The sequence below is a fragment of the Aplidium turbinatum genome, chromosome 2 (genome assembly GCF_918807975.1).
Source record: "Aplidium turbinatum chromosome 2, kaAplTurb1.1, whole genome shotgun sequence".
Lineage (NCBI taxonomy): Eukaryota > Metazoa > Chordata > Ascidiacea > Aplousobranchia > Polyclinidae > Aplidium > Aplidium turbinatum.
The window spans coordinates 35,510,960-35,530,527 of record NC_137473.1 but is presented as its reverse complement, the minus strand read 5'-3'; the positions used below and the strand labels follow the sequence as shown (position 1 = coordinate 35,530,527).

Here is a 19,568-nt window from a genome sequence, read left to right as displayed (position 1 = left end):
AATGAGAAAGCTACAGCATATTTGGTGGAGGCAGTATTCATCGATCACAGCAAACTGTGGGCGGCTCATACTGAACCACGATCGAATCGCCTTGAAAAATGCATTGGAAAAAAGCTTCGTCGAGCGGTTACGTTTGAACAACGATTGCTCGTTTTGTGGATTAAATATAAATGTGAGAGTTAACATATGAATAAACCAAGACATAGTCTTTTAATTTGTGTTAGTTTGGTATTCTTATTGTAAAAAATAAATTGCTGAGAATTGGTGCAATATAGTAAAATTTAAGTTAGCGCTACATAAATATAATGCCTACTTTAGATTGGCAATTAGTCCACTCGGGTAGATGAAGCATAATGCCATCCAACGATAGTAAAATTGTTAGAATCAGAGCAGAATGGAGAAAGCTACAGCATATTTGGTGGAGGCAGTATTCATCGATCACAGCAAACTGTGGGCGGCTCATACTGAACCACGATCGGATCGCCTTGAAAAATGCATTGGAAAAAAAGCTTCGTCGAGCGGTTACGTTTGAACAACGATTTCTCGTTTTGTAGATAACATATAAACGTGAAAGTTGTTAGGTTAATAAAGCAAGACATATTCTTTTAATTTGTGTTGGTTTGGTATTTTTATTGTAAAAATTGAATTGCTGAGAATTGGTACAAAATAGTAAAGTTTAAGTTAGCGCTACATAAATATAATGCCTACTTTAGATTGGCAATTAATCCATTCGAGTAGATGAAGCATAATGCCATCCAACGATAGTAAAATTGTTAAAGTCCGAGCAGAAATGAGAAAGCTACAGCATATTTGGTGGAGGCAGTATTCATCGATCACAGCAAACTGTGGGCGGCTGATACTGAACCACGATCGAATCGCCTTGAAAAATGCATTGGAAAAAAAGCTTCGTCGAGCGGTTACGTTTGAACAACGATTTCTCGTTTTGTAGATAACATATAAACGTGAAAGTTGTTAGGTTAATAAAGCAAGACATACTCTTTTAATTTGTGTTGGTTTGGTATTTTTATTGTAAAAATTGAATTGCTGAGAATTGGTACAAAATAGTAAAATTTAAGTTAGCGCTACATAAATATAATGCCTACTTTAGATTGGCAATTAATCCATTCGAGTAGATGAAGCATAATGCCATCCAACGATAGTAAAATTGTTAGAATCCGAGCAGAAATGAGAAAGCTACAGCATATTTGGTGGAGGCAGTATTCACCGATCACAGCAAACTGTGGGCGGCTGATACTGAACCACGATTGAATCGCCTTGAAAAATGCATTGGAAAAAAAGCTTCGTCGAGCGGTTACGTTTGAACAACGATTTCTCGTTTTGTAGATAACATATAAACGTGAAAGTTGTTAGGTTAATAAAGCAAGACATACTCTTTTAATTTGTGTTGGTTTGGTATTTTTATTGTAAAAATTGAATTGCTGAGAATTGGTACAAAATAGTAAAGTTTAAGTTAGCGCTACATAAATATAATGCCTACTTTAGATTGGCAATTAATCCATTCGAGTAGATGAAGCATAATGCCATCCAACGATAGTAAAATTGTTAGAATCCGAGCAGAAATGAGAAAGCTACAGCATATTTGGTGGAGGCAGTATTCATCGATCACAGCAAACTGTGGGCGGCTGATACTGAACCACGATCGAATCGCCTTGAAAAATGCATTGGAAAAAAAGCTTCGTCGAGCGATTACGTTTGAACAATGATTTCTCGTTTTGTAGATAACATATAAACGTGAAAGTTGTTAGGTTAATAAAGCAAGACATACTCTTTTAATTTGTGTTGGTTTGGTATTTTTATTGTAAAAATTGAATTGCTGAGAATTGGTACAAAATAGTAAAGTTTAAGTTAGCGCTACATAAAAATAATGCCTACTTTAGATTGGCAATTAATCCATTCGAGTAGATGAAGCATAATGCCATCCAACGATAGTAAAATTGTTAGAATCCGAGCAGAAATGAGAAAGCTACAGCATATTTGGTGGAGGCAGTATTCATCGATCACAGCAAACTGTGGGCGGCTCATACTGAACCACGATCGAATCGCCTTGAAAAATGCATTGGAAAAAAGCTTCGTCGAGCGGTTACGTTTGAACAACGATTGCTCGTTTTGTGGATTAAATATAAATGTGAGAGTTAACATATGAATAAACCAAGACATAGTCTTTTAATTTGTGTTAGTTTGGTATTCTTATTGTAAAAAATAAATTGCTGAGAATTGGTGCAATATAGTAAAATTTAAGTTAGCGCTACATAAATATAATGCCTACTTTAGATTGGCAATTAGTCCATTCGGGTAGATGAAGCATAATGCCATCCAACGATAGTAAAATTGTTAGAATCAGAGCAGAATGGAGAAAGCTACAGCATATTTGGTGGAGGCAGTATTCATCGATCACAGCAAACTGTGGGCGGCTCATACTGAACCACGATCGGATCGCCTTGAAAAATGCATTGGAAAAAAAGCTTCGTCGAGCGGTTACGTTTGAACAACGATTTCTCGTTTTGTAGATAACATATAAACGTGAAAGTTGTTAGGTTAATAAAGCAAGACATACTCTTTTAATTTGTGTTGGTTTGGTATTTTTATTGTAAAAATTGAATTGCTGAGAATTGGTACAAAATAGTAAAGTTTAAGTTAGCGCTACATAAATATAATGCCTACTTTAGATTGGCAATTAATCCATTCGAGTAGATGAAGCATAATGCCATCCAACGATAGTAAAATTGTTAAAGTCCGAGCAGAAATGAGAAAGCTACAGCATATTTGGTGGAGGCAGTATTCATCGATCACAGCAAACTGTGGGCGGCTGATACTGAACCACGATCGAATCGCCTTGAAAAATGCATTGGAAAAAAAGCTTCGTCGAGCGGTTACGTTTGAACAACGATTTCTCGTTTTGTAGATAACATATAAACGTGAAAGTTGTTAGGTTAATAAAGCAAGACATACTCTTTTAATTTGTGTTGGTTTGGTATTTTTATTGTAAAAATTGAATTGCTGAGAATTGGTACAAAATAGTAAAGTTTAAGTTAGCGCTACATAAATATAATGCCTACTTTAGATTGGCAATTAATCCATTCGAGTAGATGAAGCATAATGCCATCCAACGATAGTAAAATTGTTAGAATCCGAGCAGAAATGAGAAAGCTACAGCATATTTGGTGGAGGCAGTATTCATCGATCACAGCAAACTGTGGGCGGCTGATACTGAACCACGATCGAATCGCCTTGAAAAATGCATTGGAAAAAAAGCTTCGTCGAGCGGTTACGTTTGAACAACGATTTCTCGTTTTGTAGATAACATATAAACGTGAAAGTTGTTAGGTTAATAAAGCAAGACATACTCTTTTAATTTGTGTTGGTTTGGTATTTTTATTGTAAAAATTGAATTGCTGAGAATTGGTACAAAATAGTAAAGTTTAAGTTAGCGCTACATAAATATAATGCCTACTTTAGATTGGCAATTAATCCATTCGAGTAGATGAAGCATAATGCCATCCAACGATAGTAAAATTGTTAGAATCCGAGCAGAAATGAGAAAGCTACAGCATATTTGGTGGAGGCAGTATTCATCGATCACAGCAAACTGTGGGCGGCTGATACTGAACCACGATCGAATCGCCTTGAAAAATGCATTGGAAAAAAAGCTTCGTCGAGCGGTTACGTTTGAACAACGATTTCTCGTTTTGTAGATAACATACAGCTACCGCAAAATGACTTGAGACCTCGATCATTTTCACACGTTTTTAATTGCAATAAGTATTAAACCATTGTGTATTGCATAAAAGGCAATTGTTTCACTCAAATCAATTATGATGTATAATATGTACACAATGGGCTATTAGCAAGACAATGTTACTGTAGAATTGCTTTGGGCATTTTATTAGAATAAAATAGTGATGAGAATTTAAGGAAGTTCTGGGAGAATCATAGTTAATTTGAAAGCATAAGAGAATCCAAAGTAAAAGTTTTCGGAGGTGGATTATCAATGAGCGGATGAAAAAACAACGGCTAGCATTTGCCAAGAAATATGCCCATTGGACCACTGAACAATGGAGAAAAGAAATGTTCTCTGATGAGAGCAACTTCCAGGTCTTTAAGATGGGGTCTACTACGGTGCGGCGTCCAAGGTCATCTGATCGTTTTGATCCTCGATATACGGTTCCGACTGTTAAACACCCACAGTCAGTCATGCTGTGGGGAAGTTTTTCTGGAGACAAGGGAAGGGGAGGCCTGCACTTTCTTCCAAAAAACAAAAAAATGAATGCTGATCTCTATATGCAAGTCTTGGAGGAGCATATGCTCAATTTCTTCCACATTCATGGCTTCGAGGTGTTCATGCATGATAGTGCACCCTGCCACAAAGCCAAAAAAGTAACAAGATTCCTTGAACAGCAACAGATAAATGTTCTTGAATGGACTGGCAACAGCCCGGATTTAAATCCCATCGAAAATTGCTGGCACAAAATGAAGAGAACAATGACCGAAAAAAAAACTCCTAACCTGGATACTCTTAAAGAAGAGCTGAAAAAACTGTGGTGCCTGGAAATGACACCGGATTATTTTAGAAATTTAAGCGACTCTATGCCCAAACGCTTGCAAATGGTTATCAAAAACAAGGGCAATATGACAAAATATTAACAAAAGTGACTATTTTCAATAAAAGCGTTCATAACAAATAAACCTGTGTTTTTCTTTAAAAATAAAGTAAGTCTCAAGTCATTTTGCGGTAGCTGTATAAACGTGAAAGTTGTTAGGTTAATAAAGCAAGACATACTCTTTTAATTTGTGTTGGTTTGGTATTTTTATTGTAAAAATTGAATTGCTGAGAATTGGTACAAAATAGTAAAGTTTAAGTTAGCGCTACATAAATATAATGCCTACTTTAGATTGGCAATTAATCCATTCGAGTAGATGAAGCATAATGCCATCCAACGATAGTAAAATTGTTAGAATCCGAGCAGAAATGAGAAAGCTACAGCATATTTGGTGGAGGCAGTATTCATCGATCACAGCAAACTGTGGGCGGCTCATACTGAACCACGATCGAATCGCCTTGAAAAATGCATTGGAAAAAAAGCTTCGTCGAGCGGTTACGTTTGAACAACGATTTCTCGTTTTGTAGATAACATATAAACGTGAAAGTTGTTGGTTTGGTATGAATTGCTGAGAATTGGTACAAAATAGTACAGTTTAAGTTAAAAATCACCACGCATTCCGCTTTTACTTCTATTCCGCGTTTTTGCACCCTTCTTAAAAGTAAGCTAAAACCTCAATTGCTAAGGTAACAGGGATCAGTTGATGCACTGAATAAGTGCGAAATATATTTTCTGTTACATCTACTGACAACTGATCCCTGTTACCTTAGCAATTGAGGTTTTAGCTTTCTAGATATGGAACAGGGATCGTTTCAGAATAAGACTAGGTCAGAAAGCGAGGCAGACTCCGACGCAGCTCAGCATCAGCCAAGAGCAGTTAGCTTCTTAAAAGTAGTTGCGTTTTTTTTGCATGACGTCACATATTTTCGTGACGTCACTGACCAAGGCGGCCGATCTTTAACCAGCACCAATTTTTTTTAGTCCTGTGGAAAGATCAAAACCCTAATCTTCTTCCTAACTCTAACCCTTCCTAACTTTAATCCTAACTCTGGCAACACTTGATTGTAACCATGGCATTAAGTGTGGAAAAATAGCCACTTCCTTTATTAAATATAATCACTTCTTTTTTGCATGTTTTGCCAATAGGACAACAGTCCATCTCATATTTATGCATTGGACCAACAATCCAACATCACAAGTGATTGAATAATACAATTAAGCAAGATATTTAGTCAGCAAGGAATTTCATTCAAATAATGCAATAGTAAGAGCGATACTTATTCCAACTTTAAAACAATTCACATACATATCAACTTACCCCATGTCACCTAAAAGAACAATCTCTACTGTAGTCATGTCATCAAGCACCATGGTTGATTCGCAAGATGGGTAATCTTCTAGCTTAGGCTAACTAGTATGTAAAAACTAAAAGAATACCGGTACAATTGTATGCATAATGCATTGTACAAGTAGCCTATGCACTATGCAGCTATGGAGAAAAAGGGTGAATTTTGGAGGCAGCCTTTCTTCAAAATTTTGTCTTTCCTCCCAAAATAATTTTCACAGTAAATACAAGTTTTTTTTAAATAAAAAAAGCAAGTTGTTCGAAGTGGTCAACAGAATCATACATATAGAATTATAGATTCTAATTTTCTATCCAACATGATTATCTGCACTAAGGGGAGGAGAGCCAATTTGAAATTTTTTTTCAACCTATTTTCAAGGATTTAACCTATTTTGTCCCCTGAACACTTGAACCTGAACACAATTTTGTCCCCCAATATTTCAATAATCAATAACATTAAATGAACCAAAGTTCATACATAATTGTTTTTAATGAATATAGGCTATTAGGTTTTATAAGACAAGCTAAAGCAATAAATTGCTTGATTTGAATTTAATGTTATTAATCACTACAAACGAAGTCAGCTGTCAAGAAAGTTGTGAAGGAAGTAAGAAATTGTCAAGTTCATTACTGTGCATTTTTTGAAATTGAGTTCATCAGTTTCAAAGTTTTTTTGGAGAATGTACTGCGCTTATGGCTACAACATCTAGAAGACATTGTTTCAATAACACAAATATTTTCTCCTACATCTGTGGTGATTACTTGATCTTAGAGCCTAACAGAAAACCAATCAATGATTTTGCAAAGCGTGCTTATCTTGCTGATTTTAAAGTGAAGTTGGGGGATCAAGATACGTCTTGGGTTCCTCACATTGTTTGCAAAACTTGCAAAAAACATTTAGGTCAATGGACGAGCAAAAGGATTATAGGCTATAGCCCAACGCGCTAACCACTCGGCAGCCGTGGCCGAGTGGTTAGCGCGTTGGGCTCGCAGTCGAGAGCCTGCATGTTCGACTCCAGCCACTCGCACTTGCTGTTGTTTCTCTGGGCAAGAAACTTTACGATAATTGCCTCTACCTAGTGATCGATTTTCGAGTAATGGGTAGTACCAAATTTAAGTCATAAGTAAAAGTAGACAACCGGAAACAGACATTGCTGTCGGCTGCAGCGTAGGTCAGGTGTATGTCGGAAGGCGTACACCGATGCATAGCGCTCAAGTTCGCTTTCCCGCAATGCAGGATAAAGATAAACAAACAAAAAAAAACAAACTATAGTATACCAGTAATACTGTACGGTTTCCTAATCCAATGGTGTGGCGTGACCCAAAAGATCACAATAGCGACTGCTATTTTTGCGCAGTAAGCATAAATGGCATAAACAGAAAAATAGGACTTCCTTGCAATATCTAAACCTGACTTCAGCGATCAGGCGGGCAGACCAGTGCTACAACCATAGACGCTACAACACACAAACATAGACTACTACATAACTACAACACACAACACAACACCAAATCCTGAGCTGCAGCTGATCCTCTGAGTTCCTGTTTTTGAAGGGTTGCCACAATTGTATTTACTTTCTGGCGGCGAAGACGAGCAAACTTACGCTGACAGCCATTTCACCCTTGCTGAAAGCGAATTTTCTCTTGCTATTTTTCCTTGTCAATTTTTTTCTCAGAGAGAACTCAATTACTTGGCGAGGGATTTAAATTCATCAAAGAAATCTAATGAGTTACCGTAAACTGGGGCTACATTAAACGCTTTTTGACTTCAAAATAAAGTGCATCAGCGGTTTCTTAACCTATCCGCGCTAAATTGCAATATGTTAGGGGGACCAACTAGGTCTCTAAATAGCACAAACAACATTCAGTTTTAATCTCTATCTTAACCGCTTTTTTTAGAAAATTGTCGGTGTTCAAAGTAACGGTGTTTGAACAGACGTAAATTGTTTACGTTTGTTCAAATTTGGCTGTCTATGAGGTTACTTTTAAAGTGTTTAAACACATTGAAAGTTTTTAAAAAACCTTTTTGATATCGGTACCGTAGTATATTGACAAGAAGCAACATATTTCACTGAGGAGAACATATTTACACGAACTGGTACACGAATTGGCAATAGCAATTATGATGCTACAGGAAAACAAGAAATATGGCTCAAAACAGTTCATACTAGCATCGGTTTTGCAACTACTTTCCCCTTCTAAGTCAGGAAATCGAAGAAAGTTCTGTTATTGAGAGGAATGGCTTTGGGCTGTACTTTGGCAATATCATCCCACTCATAGAGCATCTCATCTTTGATTCTTTGGTTTGGGGCCATCTCCATCCTTATCGATTGCACTTTGTCAATGTCGATACCACCGCTCATTCACTCTCAACACTTGTCACTTTACCGGGAAACTGTTGCCCTTCGTATGTACTCTCCAGTTGCAATATCTTTTTTGTTAGATCCTTCTACTTCATTTTCTTCAATCTCACCATCAGAAACCGTATCCTCCTCTGATGAAGCACCATTTTCTATGGTTTCGTCCTCATACAACTCATCGCTTTCCGATTCATCTTCACCGTCCGTAGCCTACTGGTAGCTGCAGTTTCACTTTTAGATGTGCCTGTAAAAATATTTATTCAGAACAGCAGTGTAACGAAATCGTAGCTTTTTGCAAATGGTAATGAACTTGTTAATGATGTGCTTTCATAGCAGAAATATTTTAGACACCAATACCAGTAGCCTACTGGTAGCCTACACAAAATTAAGTTTGGAGGCAGCCTTTCTTCAAAATTTTGTCTTTGCAATAAAACTTAAAAAAACAGAGGGTTCTAGAAATAAAAGAATGGTTACTGGGTTCTAGAAAAGAAGGGTTCTAGAAATAAAAGAAAGAATGGTTGTGATGCTTTTCCCTGGAAAGACATTGATCTTCTTTCTTCTCTTCTTTGGTCTGTCCTCATCCACACCCACATCATTCTGAGCACTCTGTAGGGACCCGAATGAATTTCCATTGTTTTTAGCTCTCTACAAAATGTAATTCTCACATAACATTTACGTTTCTTAAAAACTAAGTGAGAATAAATAGGCTAGTTGCGTTTCTTAAGAAAACTCACTTGTTGTGCACCGAGATAATATTGATGGATCATTTTTTACTCAAATAACCTTTCACCGGCAGCTTTTCTCAAGTGAGTTTGTTAAAATGGCCATTTATTGCTTATTCAGTATATCCGCGATTCACCTCTGCAATGGAATCTCACTAGCAGGAGTTCAACCTAGTCCGTAAACATTGCTGGAATTTGCCAATTTTAAATTACGAAACTGTTTCTTTTTCCTTTTTCTGAAAGTGCTTTATATACCTCTGCACAAAACAATTTTGACTCATAATATAAGATTTACTCATAAAATTCAATTTTTAACAGAGACTCATAATATTATTGAAAGTAGACTCAGACTCATAAGATAACTTTTCAAATTCAAAATTTAACTCGAACTCACGAATAAAAGAACTTGAGACTCATTGTGCTACCTTTGTACCATCGAAGCTTTGTTACGCCAGCAGCGGTTCTGCTGTTATCAGAGGTTATAAACCTTTAAATCAACAATAAAACCGAGAACCCCTGCAACTCCAAGAACTGCATCTGACACTCTGCGAGCTGTGTCGGTACCAGTAGCTTACTGGCATCGCCATTTTCATTCAAATCATAGTCTGGAAGCCGTTCCAAACTTTTTGCGGATAGAAAAGATGAATACCGCATTTTCGAAATCCACTTTTGACGTTCAAAGTAACCCCATCTAGCATATGACCCAAGCTTTCCAAAACTACTACAAAAAAACTCGATGTGCATATTAATATAACTTGCTTATGGCTTACCCTGCAATTGATAAGAAGGTCTTGCCCAAAAGCGTTAAAACCACTTAGACACACAATGAAGTATTCTTACCATGCCAAAATTGATTATTTCCCTAAAAATCGAGGTTGAAAGCAAAATAGTCTCAAAGCAGCAATCTTCTGTTTTTTCGAACAGAAAGAGTTTTCAGAAATAGTTTACTAGACACTATTTACAAATTGACTGCTAAACAGAAAAATAAAATAAGCGAAGATACGTTTTTAGGTAAACATACAATGAACAAACAAAATAAAAAAAAATGTTCAAAGTTACCTTGGCGTTCAAAGTAGCCCCGGTTTACGGTACTGGCTTCAAGACTCAAAGAAAAAAATATGTTGGAACCAAAACCAGGTGTAGCCAGGGCCGGATTTAGCTGATGGGAGGCCCGGGGCACTTTTTGATCGGGGGCCCCGTGCAAAAAAATTTTATTACGTCAAACAAGCTTCCCTTTCTATATTGAACCAGTGTAAGCTATATATCAGGGCTACTCAACTGGCGGACCGCGGTCCGAATCCGGACTTTCTGGATGTTGAAGGTGGACCTCGGGCTGCTGGAAAAATAACCTCATTGCCACATTTTAGGGCCTCTTTAAACAGATCTCCGTTAGGGAAAAGCAATTTTTTGTGATTATCCAAGAAGCTGGGGGCTTTGCCCCCAGACCCCCCAACGCTTTGACGTCTTCTCTGATGTGCGATCCACACAGCTACACTACAAAGAAACACAATATAATTTTTCCTTGTTTATATCTTTGTTTGTGTCAAACAAAAATCCAAGTCGTGTTACTTAGCCTACTGCCTGAAAAGTGTTTCGGTGCTCGTAGGCTAGCCTACTGGTTGTTTAATTTTCGTGGTTGCATATGAAATATTCACCGGACCGCAAAAATATTGAACTTGTTAAAATGGACCTTTGCTAACTGTTCCAGACGGTTGTTCGCCTGGTCAAACGTCATGTAGAAACCGTTCGGGTCTACTGAATATTACGTCATGGAAATTCCTAAAACATGAGCCAAAATTGCACCATCGTCCGTAAGACCTGGGTCAAACCTGTTGAAACCGGTTTAAACATGAAATGTTGCGTCGCCTTTGAGTTATCACAAATTTTTCTGATTCATTCTCGAAGTTGTTTGTTGGAAGTCGGTCGCACATTTAACTGGTTTATTTGGTGCTTGCTAGCTGGACAAATTCTCCGTCTTTTATCCAAGTAATCTGTATCGTAGTGACAGTTTTAGAGGTGTAGGCATTGCATACCCATTTCGATAGCCGCGGGCTAATTTTACAGAAATACACTGTTTGAAAAGAAGTTCAAGTGTGTGTTTCTTCGGTCATTATATACAGACGAACGGATTTGGGAATCTTATGTTACAATTTTCCCACGAAGAGATTATGGTTTACCGCTGTGACCACTAACATTAGTTGAGTAGCTCTGCTATATATTATTTCCTAAAGATTATGTAATTTTCCATGCAACCTGCTCTCGAAGTAGGTAGGAAAAAGAAGCACACAATATAGGCCTAAAGGTTTGTTCGCATTTGACGAGAGCTCAAGCTCAGCTCAGAAAACATTAAATTGATTATGTAGTTTTACGTAACAATTTGGACGACTGTTAAAATGTAATAATTCGTGATATTGTTTCACCAACCTGTAATATTTAAATTCATTTTTGTTATAGACCTACAATCATGCTCGGATTTAGGGGAGCAGAGGGTGCAGTTGCCCGGGTCCCCCTTTTTGAAAGGTCCCCCAATGTGAAAAAAATGTGATTTTGTGTTTTTTTCAGCCTTTGAAGTTTCTGCAAAATGCTGTGCAGTGCTGTGAAGTGATGGACTAATGCCACTGTAGACGTAGCTTAGGCCTAGAGGTGTTTTTTCGTTCCGACGGCGCAAAAAAAAATTTTGCACGGGCCCCCTATCAGCTAAATCCGCCCCTGCCTACAATAATATACGAACACCTTCTGATAACTTGAAATTATAATTCGAGTAACAATTGTGTGAAAAGAGTTTATTGGAATCAGATAACTAAATTAGACAGAAAATTTTCATCAGGTAGGCTAGCAGGGGCGCCGGAAGCGGGAGGGCAAGGGGGGCGGATGCCCCCCTTGCCCTCAAATTTTATGTGGATGCAGGGGCAGGGGGGCAATGGTGCCCTTTTAAGGTCATGTAAGCTACTACACATTCTGCAATACGATATAACAATTTCAGCTATTAGCTTTTAGCTTAACTATAACAGGCCTCGAAATTCGTTTTTATTGACGGCGGACAAACGTGTCCGGTCTGAGCAGCTATCTCGGCGGACAAATTCTCACGGTGGACACACCAGTTTTAGCGTCAATTGCCATGCTTAATCACTTTATCTTGATAATTCTTCGCCATTTGAGAACTATAGCTACGACTTAGAAGGCTTTTTAAAATTTCATCGAAGTCACTCTGAAAGGCTTTCATCAGACCAACGACTTGCGCTTGAAGAGTCAAAGCGCCGTGTAGCTGCTTACACCGCATAACTGATTAACTTTCAGTCACCGAACAAGGTCGTGTGGCTTCTTACGTCACTAGCTCTGGGCACGGGTCGGAAAACTAGTACACTATCGCTACTATTTTCTGCTGTGCAAAGTTTCATTAGGCTTTTTTCTTTAGGTTTATTTTTGCGTGTCATGTGAGCGAAAGCGAATTTTCCTTGGGCGTTTTCTTTCTTACTGTAATACCAAAACTTAACAAATTTTACTGCATCTTGCTGTAATATAGCCTACTTGTACAGTATAATCTAATTTTGCAACCAACCTTGCCTTATCAATATTAGGCTACTTGGAAATCAAAGCCAGACATTGTGACGTAAAACTTGAACTAAGTTGCGCGTGATTAGTGTAGAAGTACCAGTAGAAGAAGTACCATCGATTCTTAGAAGTACCATCGATTCTTAACGAAGAATTCACCTTTGTTACGCTGATTTAATGTCATCAATCGTTGAAGCAACGTAAAACTCTAAAGTTTTCCTTCTTGAATGGAAGCTAAGGGATACAGTATTCAAATTTTCTAAATGCGCGGGAAATTATATTCTCGCAACAATTGTTCGTGCTATGCAATGACGATTTGTATCGCTAGTTCCTATGTTATTTCTCGGCGGACAAATATGACCGATCTAGATGGTACTTCCCACGGACATCACATGCTGTGACGGCGGACATATCCGCCGTGAATTTCAAGGCCTGCTATAATCTTTCATTTCTGTCTCAAAATTGTCTTTATTCTAAATTGTCTCAAAATTGTCTTTATTGTCAAAACTGTCTCAAAAAAATAATATTCACGACACGAAATTCTGTATCACAGTAGGTAATTAGCCTACATCATCATAACATAGCATGATGCCCTCTCGTGCCATTGTTTTTTGTATACCGGACACTTGTATCATTACTCGATGATGAGCTGATGGATGAGCATTATTGCAATATCTTATCTTAAAACTAAAAAAAATTGGCCTTTCAGCAATAAAAGTGCTTTTTTTTCATAATCCTGCCTCCTCAGTCAAAAACCGTTCCGGCGCCCCTGTAGGCTAGTCAGACCAGACAGAATATTAATCTAAATATAAACATTCATTAAACCTAGGCTAAATGTTACCACAGTGGTAGCCTACTGTAATCACTTTTATCAGAAACGCCATAGCCTATCGAATTTTTGCCTTATTTTACTCAGGAAAAAAATGTAGCCTATGTAGCCTACCGATGTTGAAGGTCTTCTTGAAACGCTTGGTGTAGCAGAATACAATCCTCAAGATTGGTGAATTTTTATTGACAGCTGTAAACGAAGTCTAAAATGTGTTTTACTGCATAATGGAAATGTTAATGGATCTGTACCACTTAGACATTCAACAACTCTCAAAGAAAAGTATAACGAAATCAAATTTGTTTTGGAAAAAATTTCATAACCTACTTTTATTTATTATTTATTTGCGTCAGACAAAGCTGTCCATATCCAAAACAAAACAACAAAATAATCAGAGGTGGGCAGTAACAAGAGCACTGCCCATGCGCGGTGCTCTTGTTTTGTGATCTTATGGAGCAGGATTGCCATATTGGCGAATTCATCGCCAAAATTCAGAAATCTGGCGATTTTTTAAGACGTTTGGCTTCATATTTATAGTTTGGCGATTTGGCTCTTTTTTAGCGCTTTTTGAGAACTGATTTGGCTAAATTAATTGCTTTTGGTGATTGATCAATATGTGACTTTCTATGCAATGTTTAGCAAAAGTGTTTGGCAACACTTGATAGCTCAGTTCATGCTTGTCGTATAGCTGCCAGAGGTGTACAGGAGCCGTAGTTTTGGAGTATTTAGGACCCGAAGTCTCGGTGTTACGTTCACTATTCGCAACCTTATTACATCATTGTTTTCTCGATTCAAAATCGGAAGTCGATGTCTAAGTAACTTGAGTCATACCAGGGAAAACAAATTATTTCCTTTGTTTCGAGCATTTAAAGAGAATATAGTTTCTGGAGAGAGTTTGCTTTTTTGTACCAAAGACAGGCAAAACACAACAATACCACAGGGTTGAGCATGACAACAATATATTTTACATACTTACAAGTAGTTTAACAGTCAAACGTTTTCGGTTTAACTTAAGCCCTCATCAGGAATCTGAAAATATGTATAAATTACAATAAATTTAAACTTTTTGAAAGTAACTATAACTAACTGACTATAAGCATCAAGAAACACGCAACGATTATAAGCAATAGTGTGGAAAACAGACAGACGGAAAACAAATTACATTAGGAAAAGGCAACTGCGTAACTAGAAAAGAATTTGCACCACAGGGTGCGTGATACATCTAATAAATGTTGAGGAGAATGGATGCGCCTCCCGCAAATAATTGTTTGTTTAAATTTGGTTTACAGCGTTTATGTTGAGATTTATGAGTAACTGAAAGTAACTAGTAACTGTAACTAGTAACTGTAACTAGTAACTGTAACTAGTTACATTTTTGAAATCGGTAACTGTAACGGTAACTCAGTTACTATTTTGGCCAAGTAACTGTAACTGTAACTCAGTTACTTTTGAAAGTAACTTTGTCCACCTCTGAAAATAATACATAATTGCACACACAGAAAATACACAAAGGTCATAGAGAGCCACTTTGGATGTCGTCAGTTTAAGAGCTCACTAAATATCTACTATTACAAATTTACATAGAATGAGCGTTAGAAGAGTTAAAAGCATTCAGAATGATAAAAACAATCAGATGACATCAGGTCTGATATAAAGCGATTTGAGGAGTGAATGCAACGGTTGATAAACAAAAACATGTTTTTCCTAAACAAAGCATCAAACGTTGTTATATTATTCATTAGGCCTAGGCTACTTGAGATTCACGGGCACTGACATAACGAGGCAAATTGTGCAATATTCTAAAAGAATCATTGTAAGCAACACGTAGGCTAATCGTTTTATACTGGAAAATCGAAACTTGTTCCGCAACTGGGATGTGTAAAAGGACAAAGGCTACAATAAGAGCAAAATAGGCTACAATGTTTTTTTTTTACAGCGGGTGAGCCACATATAGGGCCTATGATCATTTGCGTTGATTTGAAAATGGTTGGATTTCTGCTTAGAATGCATGGTGGATACACATTACACAAAGTGTCCTTGTTTTCTCTGTTTGTGGGACAGCAGAGCAAGAGATCAGAATTGGAAAAGGAAACGGGGAGGGGGTTGGGGGTTTCAACCCCCCTTTGGCACGCGTGTGACGTCACGATATTGAGAATGATGTTTTCAGTCACTTAATGTCTCTAAAACAAATTTTGCCTAATTTTAAACGAAACTGCATTAATAGAGAGAATTTTGCCAATACCAAACATTCAAATATCTCAGCCAGGAATTAGCAACAAGAAAATATAGAGGCTTAGCTTTATTTCCGAAAAATGCCGAAAAACCATGATCTTATCCTTTTGTTATGCCACCGGACAGCACCATTTAGGCTACAAGAATATTCATACCCACATTTTTGTTGAAAATGCTCTCAGAATGCACCAAATTCAAAGTAATTTTTCAAATTTTTTTGGGAGAGGAACCCAGGCCCCCCGCCGCTGGGTGTCGTCTTAGGCGAACACGCCGTCAAACCCCCCCCCCCCCCTTTCAAAATTCCTGGCTGCGCCACTAATAACTGCAATGGTCGATATAGACCTACCACCAAGTTTATGAACGGGAAAAGGTGGCAAAACCTTGAAAGGTTTAAAACGTGCCTGAATAGTAAATCATGTAGGCTAAGTACTAAGTAGGCTATTATGTCTGTTGTTAGCACGGCCACAAAACCTAAAAAACAAACAGCAAAAGCAAGACAAAAACAAAGAGAAGCACAGAGATGCAGTAATGAATGACAGCCCAATGAAAAGTATTGTGGATTGAATTTGCCAGTTCCAATATTGATGTGGTTGGGTTGGTTGGTTTCGGGATTTTGGCGCAATTGAACCATGATAAGGCTCCGGCTCACCTGCAGGTAGTTGAGCTTCACTGTGCCAAACTCGATAGCAGCATGTTTTCTTTGTGTTTTTTTTTAACCAGCAGGGGTATAAAAAAATTCCAGAAATGCAAATGTTTTGAAAAAAACAAAAAACGTTGAGCTTGTTCGGCTCAACATGTTTGTGGGAGCATCACATCTCGTGATACGTAACTTAGTAACTAAAACAATAAAATAGGCTACATAGCCTACTTTGCGTAAGTAGAAGGGGGCTTCATTCATACATTTTAAACTACTCAAGTGGCACTGAAATTGTAAGTTGAAAACACATGAAGGCTACAGATCAGGGACACAGTTTCGGGGGGAGAGGCAAATGGTTATTATTAATTGTACGTACTTTCATCCTCAACCAACAGTAGGCCTAAACTCTGCCAAATAATGCTGTAGCAGAGAGTGAAAACTTTGTTTGAGTTACATAAAACCAAAACAGCTATAAGAATAAATGGAGCAGGCCTATAACGGTTGGTTCAATCAGAGCTTAGCTTTTGCAGTCGCACAAAATACACTTTTTCATATTCGGCCTGAAGTGTAGGGTAGGTGCGGGACCTATGGGACAGATTTTTTTATTTGTTAATAGCGACTCCAACATAAATGCTACGTCGTCCATTTTTTCATAGTTTGTAGATCCACAGACTTACAAGTTATGATGTAAAAATTATTGAAATGTTGTGATTAGTTATTCAGTTATTCAACATTTTATCAATGTTGTTGGTTGTCCCATGGGTCCCATACCTATGGGACCAATGGGACAGTGTTATGGGACCGATGGGACATATCTAAAATTGTACAAAAGAAGTACAAAAAATGATTTTATGAACTGAAATTGGTTATTTACATTAAAAGTGAAAACTCAACATGAAAAGTCAAGTTCCTTTGTCAATGTTCGTAAGCAATTTCAATATCCATGTATAGATTGTCTATAAAGACAAAATAATCTCTGAAAAACGTAGAATGCCGCTTAGGCGTGTTGTTATATCAACTGGTTGTTGTAGTGTATTGATGATGTGATTATTATGTTATGCTTATGACCGGTTACCAGATTATCTTTTGGCAACCCTGGCAAGTATCCCGGAGGTACATTCTGTTGTCAGTAATGAATCACAGTAGAAGTGCATGTTATTTCTGTATATAATACACCAGTAAACAGACAGAATATGACATTTGGCGACGAGGAAAATATTTAAATCTGTAGCCTATTAGTTCAAGAGGTCCAAGCAGACAGTGAATTGTTCTTATCGTGTTGTCCAAACTACTAATGAGCATCATGAATGGAGCTGCAGTTACCTGCGAGGTGTCAGCTGTATTACCCTTTGATGCCAATGGTGATGCACAAAGCCAGGGACAACGTTGGCAGCGATGGAAACGGGCATTCTCATTGTATATCACTGGAAAAGGTGTCACCAGTGATAAGCAAAAACAGGCTCTGCTTCTGCATACTGCTGGTTTGGATGTGCAAGAAATTTATTTTTCTTTGGTTCCAGACAATGAAGGTAAAACTCTTCAAGAGACTTTAACATTGTTGGATGGTCATTTTCTTCCTAAGGCTAATGTACCTTTTGAACGCCATGTTTTTAGGCAATTGATGCAAAAACATGATGAGCCGGTGAATAAATTTGTTTGCAGACTGCGACAACAGGCAGCTACTGTATGTGTGAATTTGGTGATTCATTGGATACCCAACTTCGTGATCAAGTAATTGATAAGTGTCATTCCAATAATTTACGACGAAAGTTTTTGGAAAAAGGAGATGTGCAGTTAAATGATATATTAGCTATTGCTAGAGCACATGAAGCAGTTAATTCACAGGTTAAGATGATGGAAAGAAAATCATTAGAACCTAGCATGCAGCATGAAGTAAATTCAGTTCCTATACAAAGAAAGAGTCACGTTAAGTCAAAACATGGCAAAGACACACCAGAGTGTTTTGCATGTGGATTATTTGGTCATTTCAAACTTGACAGGCAGTGCCCTGCAAGAGGGAAAAAGTGCCACAAATGTGGAAATCTGGGACATTTTCAAAAGAAATGCAGATCAAAAGTAAGGAATACAACACAGTTTTATCAACAAAGAAATGCAAAATCTAAAACCTTTTTAAAATCTAATGCCAATCAAATAGATAATTCAGGATTGGGTGAAAATGAATTTGGTGCATCAAGTAATGTCTTTTCAATGAAAAGTTCAGCACATGGGCTGTGCAGTGTAAATTTAAACATTGGTGGTGTTTCTGTGGGAGACATGTTAGTTGATTCCGGTGCATCATGCAACATTGTGAACAAGCGAACTTGGGAATGGCTGAAGTCATGTAATATTAATGCAACTACAAGGAAATCTGCTAAAACATTGTACGCGATTGGAAGTAAGAAGCCAATTCCAACATTAGGAACATTTACGGCAAAGGTTGAATCAAAAGTTACACAAAAAGTATGTGTTGCTGACTTTGTTGTAGCAGATACCGATGGACACAAACTATTGGGCAAAGACACTGCAGAGACTTTAGGTTTGTTGCATGTTGGTCCAATACATGTAAATGGTGTTAAATCTGGTGCTAATAATGTTGAGCCTCAAGTTGATAATGACATTGTGTCTAAATATGATGGTTTATTTTCTGGTGTTGGCTTGTTAAAAGATTATCAGTTAAAATTGCATATTGATGATTCTCTTAAGCCAGTAGCTCAACCTGTTCGAAGAGTACCATTTCCGCTAAGAGAAAAGGTAGATGTAAAGTTAAATGAATTGCTTGACGCTGATATTATAGAAGAAGTCCCAGAAGGACCATCAAGTTGGATCTCTCCATTGGTAGTCATACCTAAGAGTGATGGTGACATTCGCATTTGTGTTGATATGCGACAAGCCAATCAGGCTATTGTTAGAGAGAGACATCCAATTCCCACTGTTGAAGAACTGTTGTATCAACTCAATGGTAGTACTGTTTTCAGTAAGTTGGATTTAAAATGGGGTTTTCATCAGATAATGTTGGATGAAACAAGCCGCCATATTACATTACAACATTTGTTACACATCGAGGTCTATACAGATATAAAAGGCTAATGTTTGGATTGAGTTCTGCTCCTGAAAAATATCAGAAAATTATTTGGGATTTATTGAAGAACTGCGATGGTGTCGCTAACATTGCAGATGACATTGTCATTTATGGAAAAGATAGAACAGAACATGACAGTCGATTAGATGTGGTACTGGAAAAGTTGTTAAAATCTGGATTGACTTTGAATAAAACA

At 37.5% G+C, this 19,568-nt stretch overlaps 1 protein-coding gene across 1 annotated transcript in view; it reads right to left on the bottom strand.

Moving 5' to 3' along the window:
• LOC145764795 (ras-related protein rab7-like) overlaps window positions 1-6,102 on the bottom strand; it is a 29,106-nt gene extending 23,004 nt beyond the window's left edge. Inside the window, exon 1 of the mRNA XM_082576471.1 lies at window positions 5,938-6,102. Coding sequence (XP_082432597.1) covers window positions 5,938-5,990 — 53 coding nt within the window. The 5' untranslated portion in view covers window positions 5,991-6,102. The remainder of the gene's footprint in view (window positions 1-5,937) is intronic.
• Between the last annotated feature and the right edge of the window lie 13,466 nt (window positions 6,103-19,568).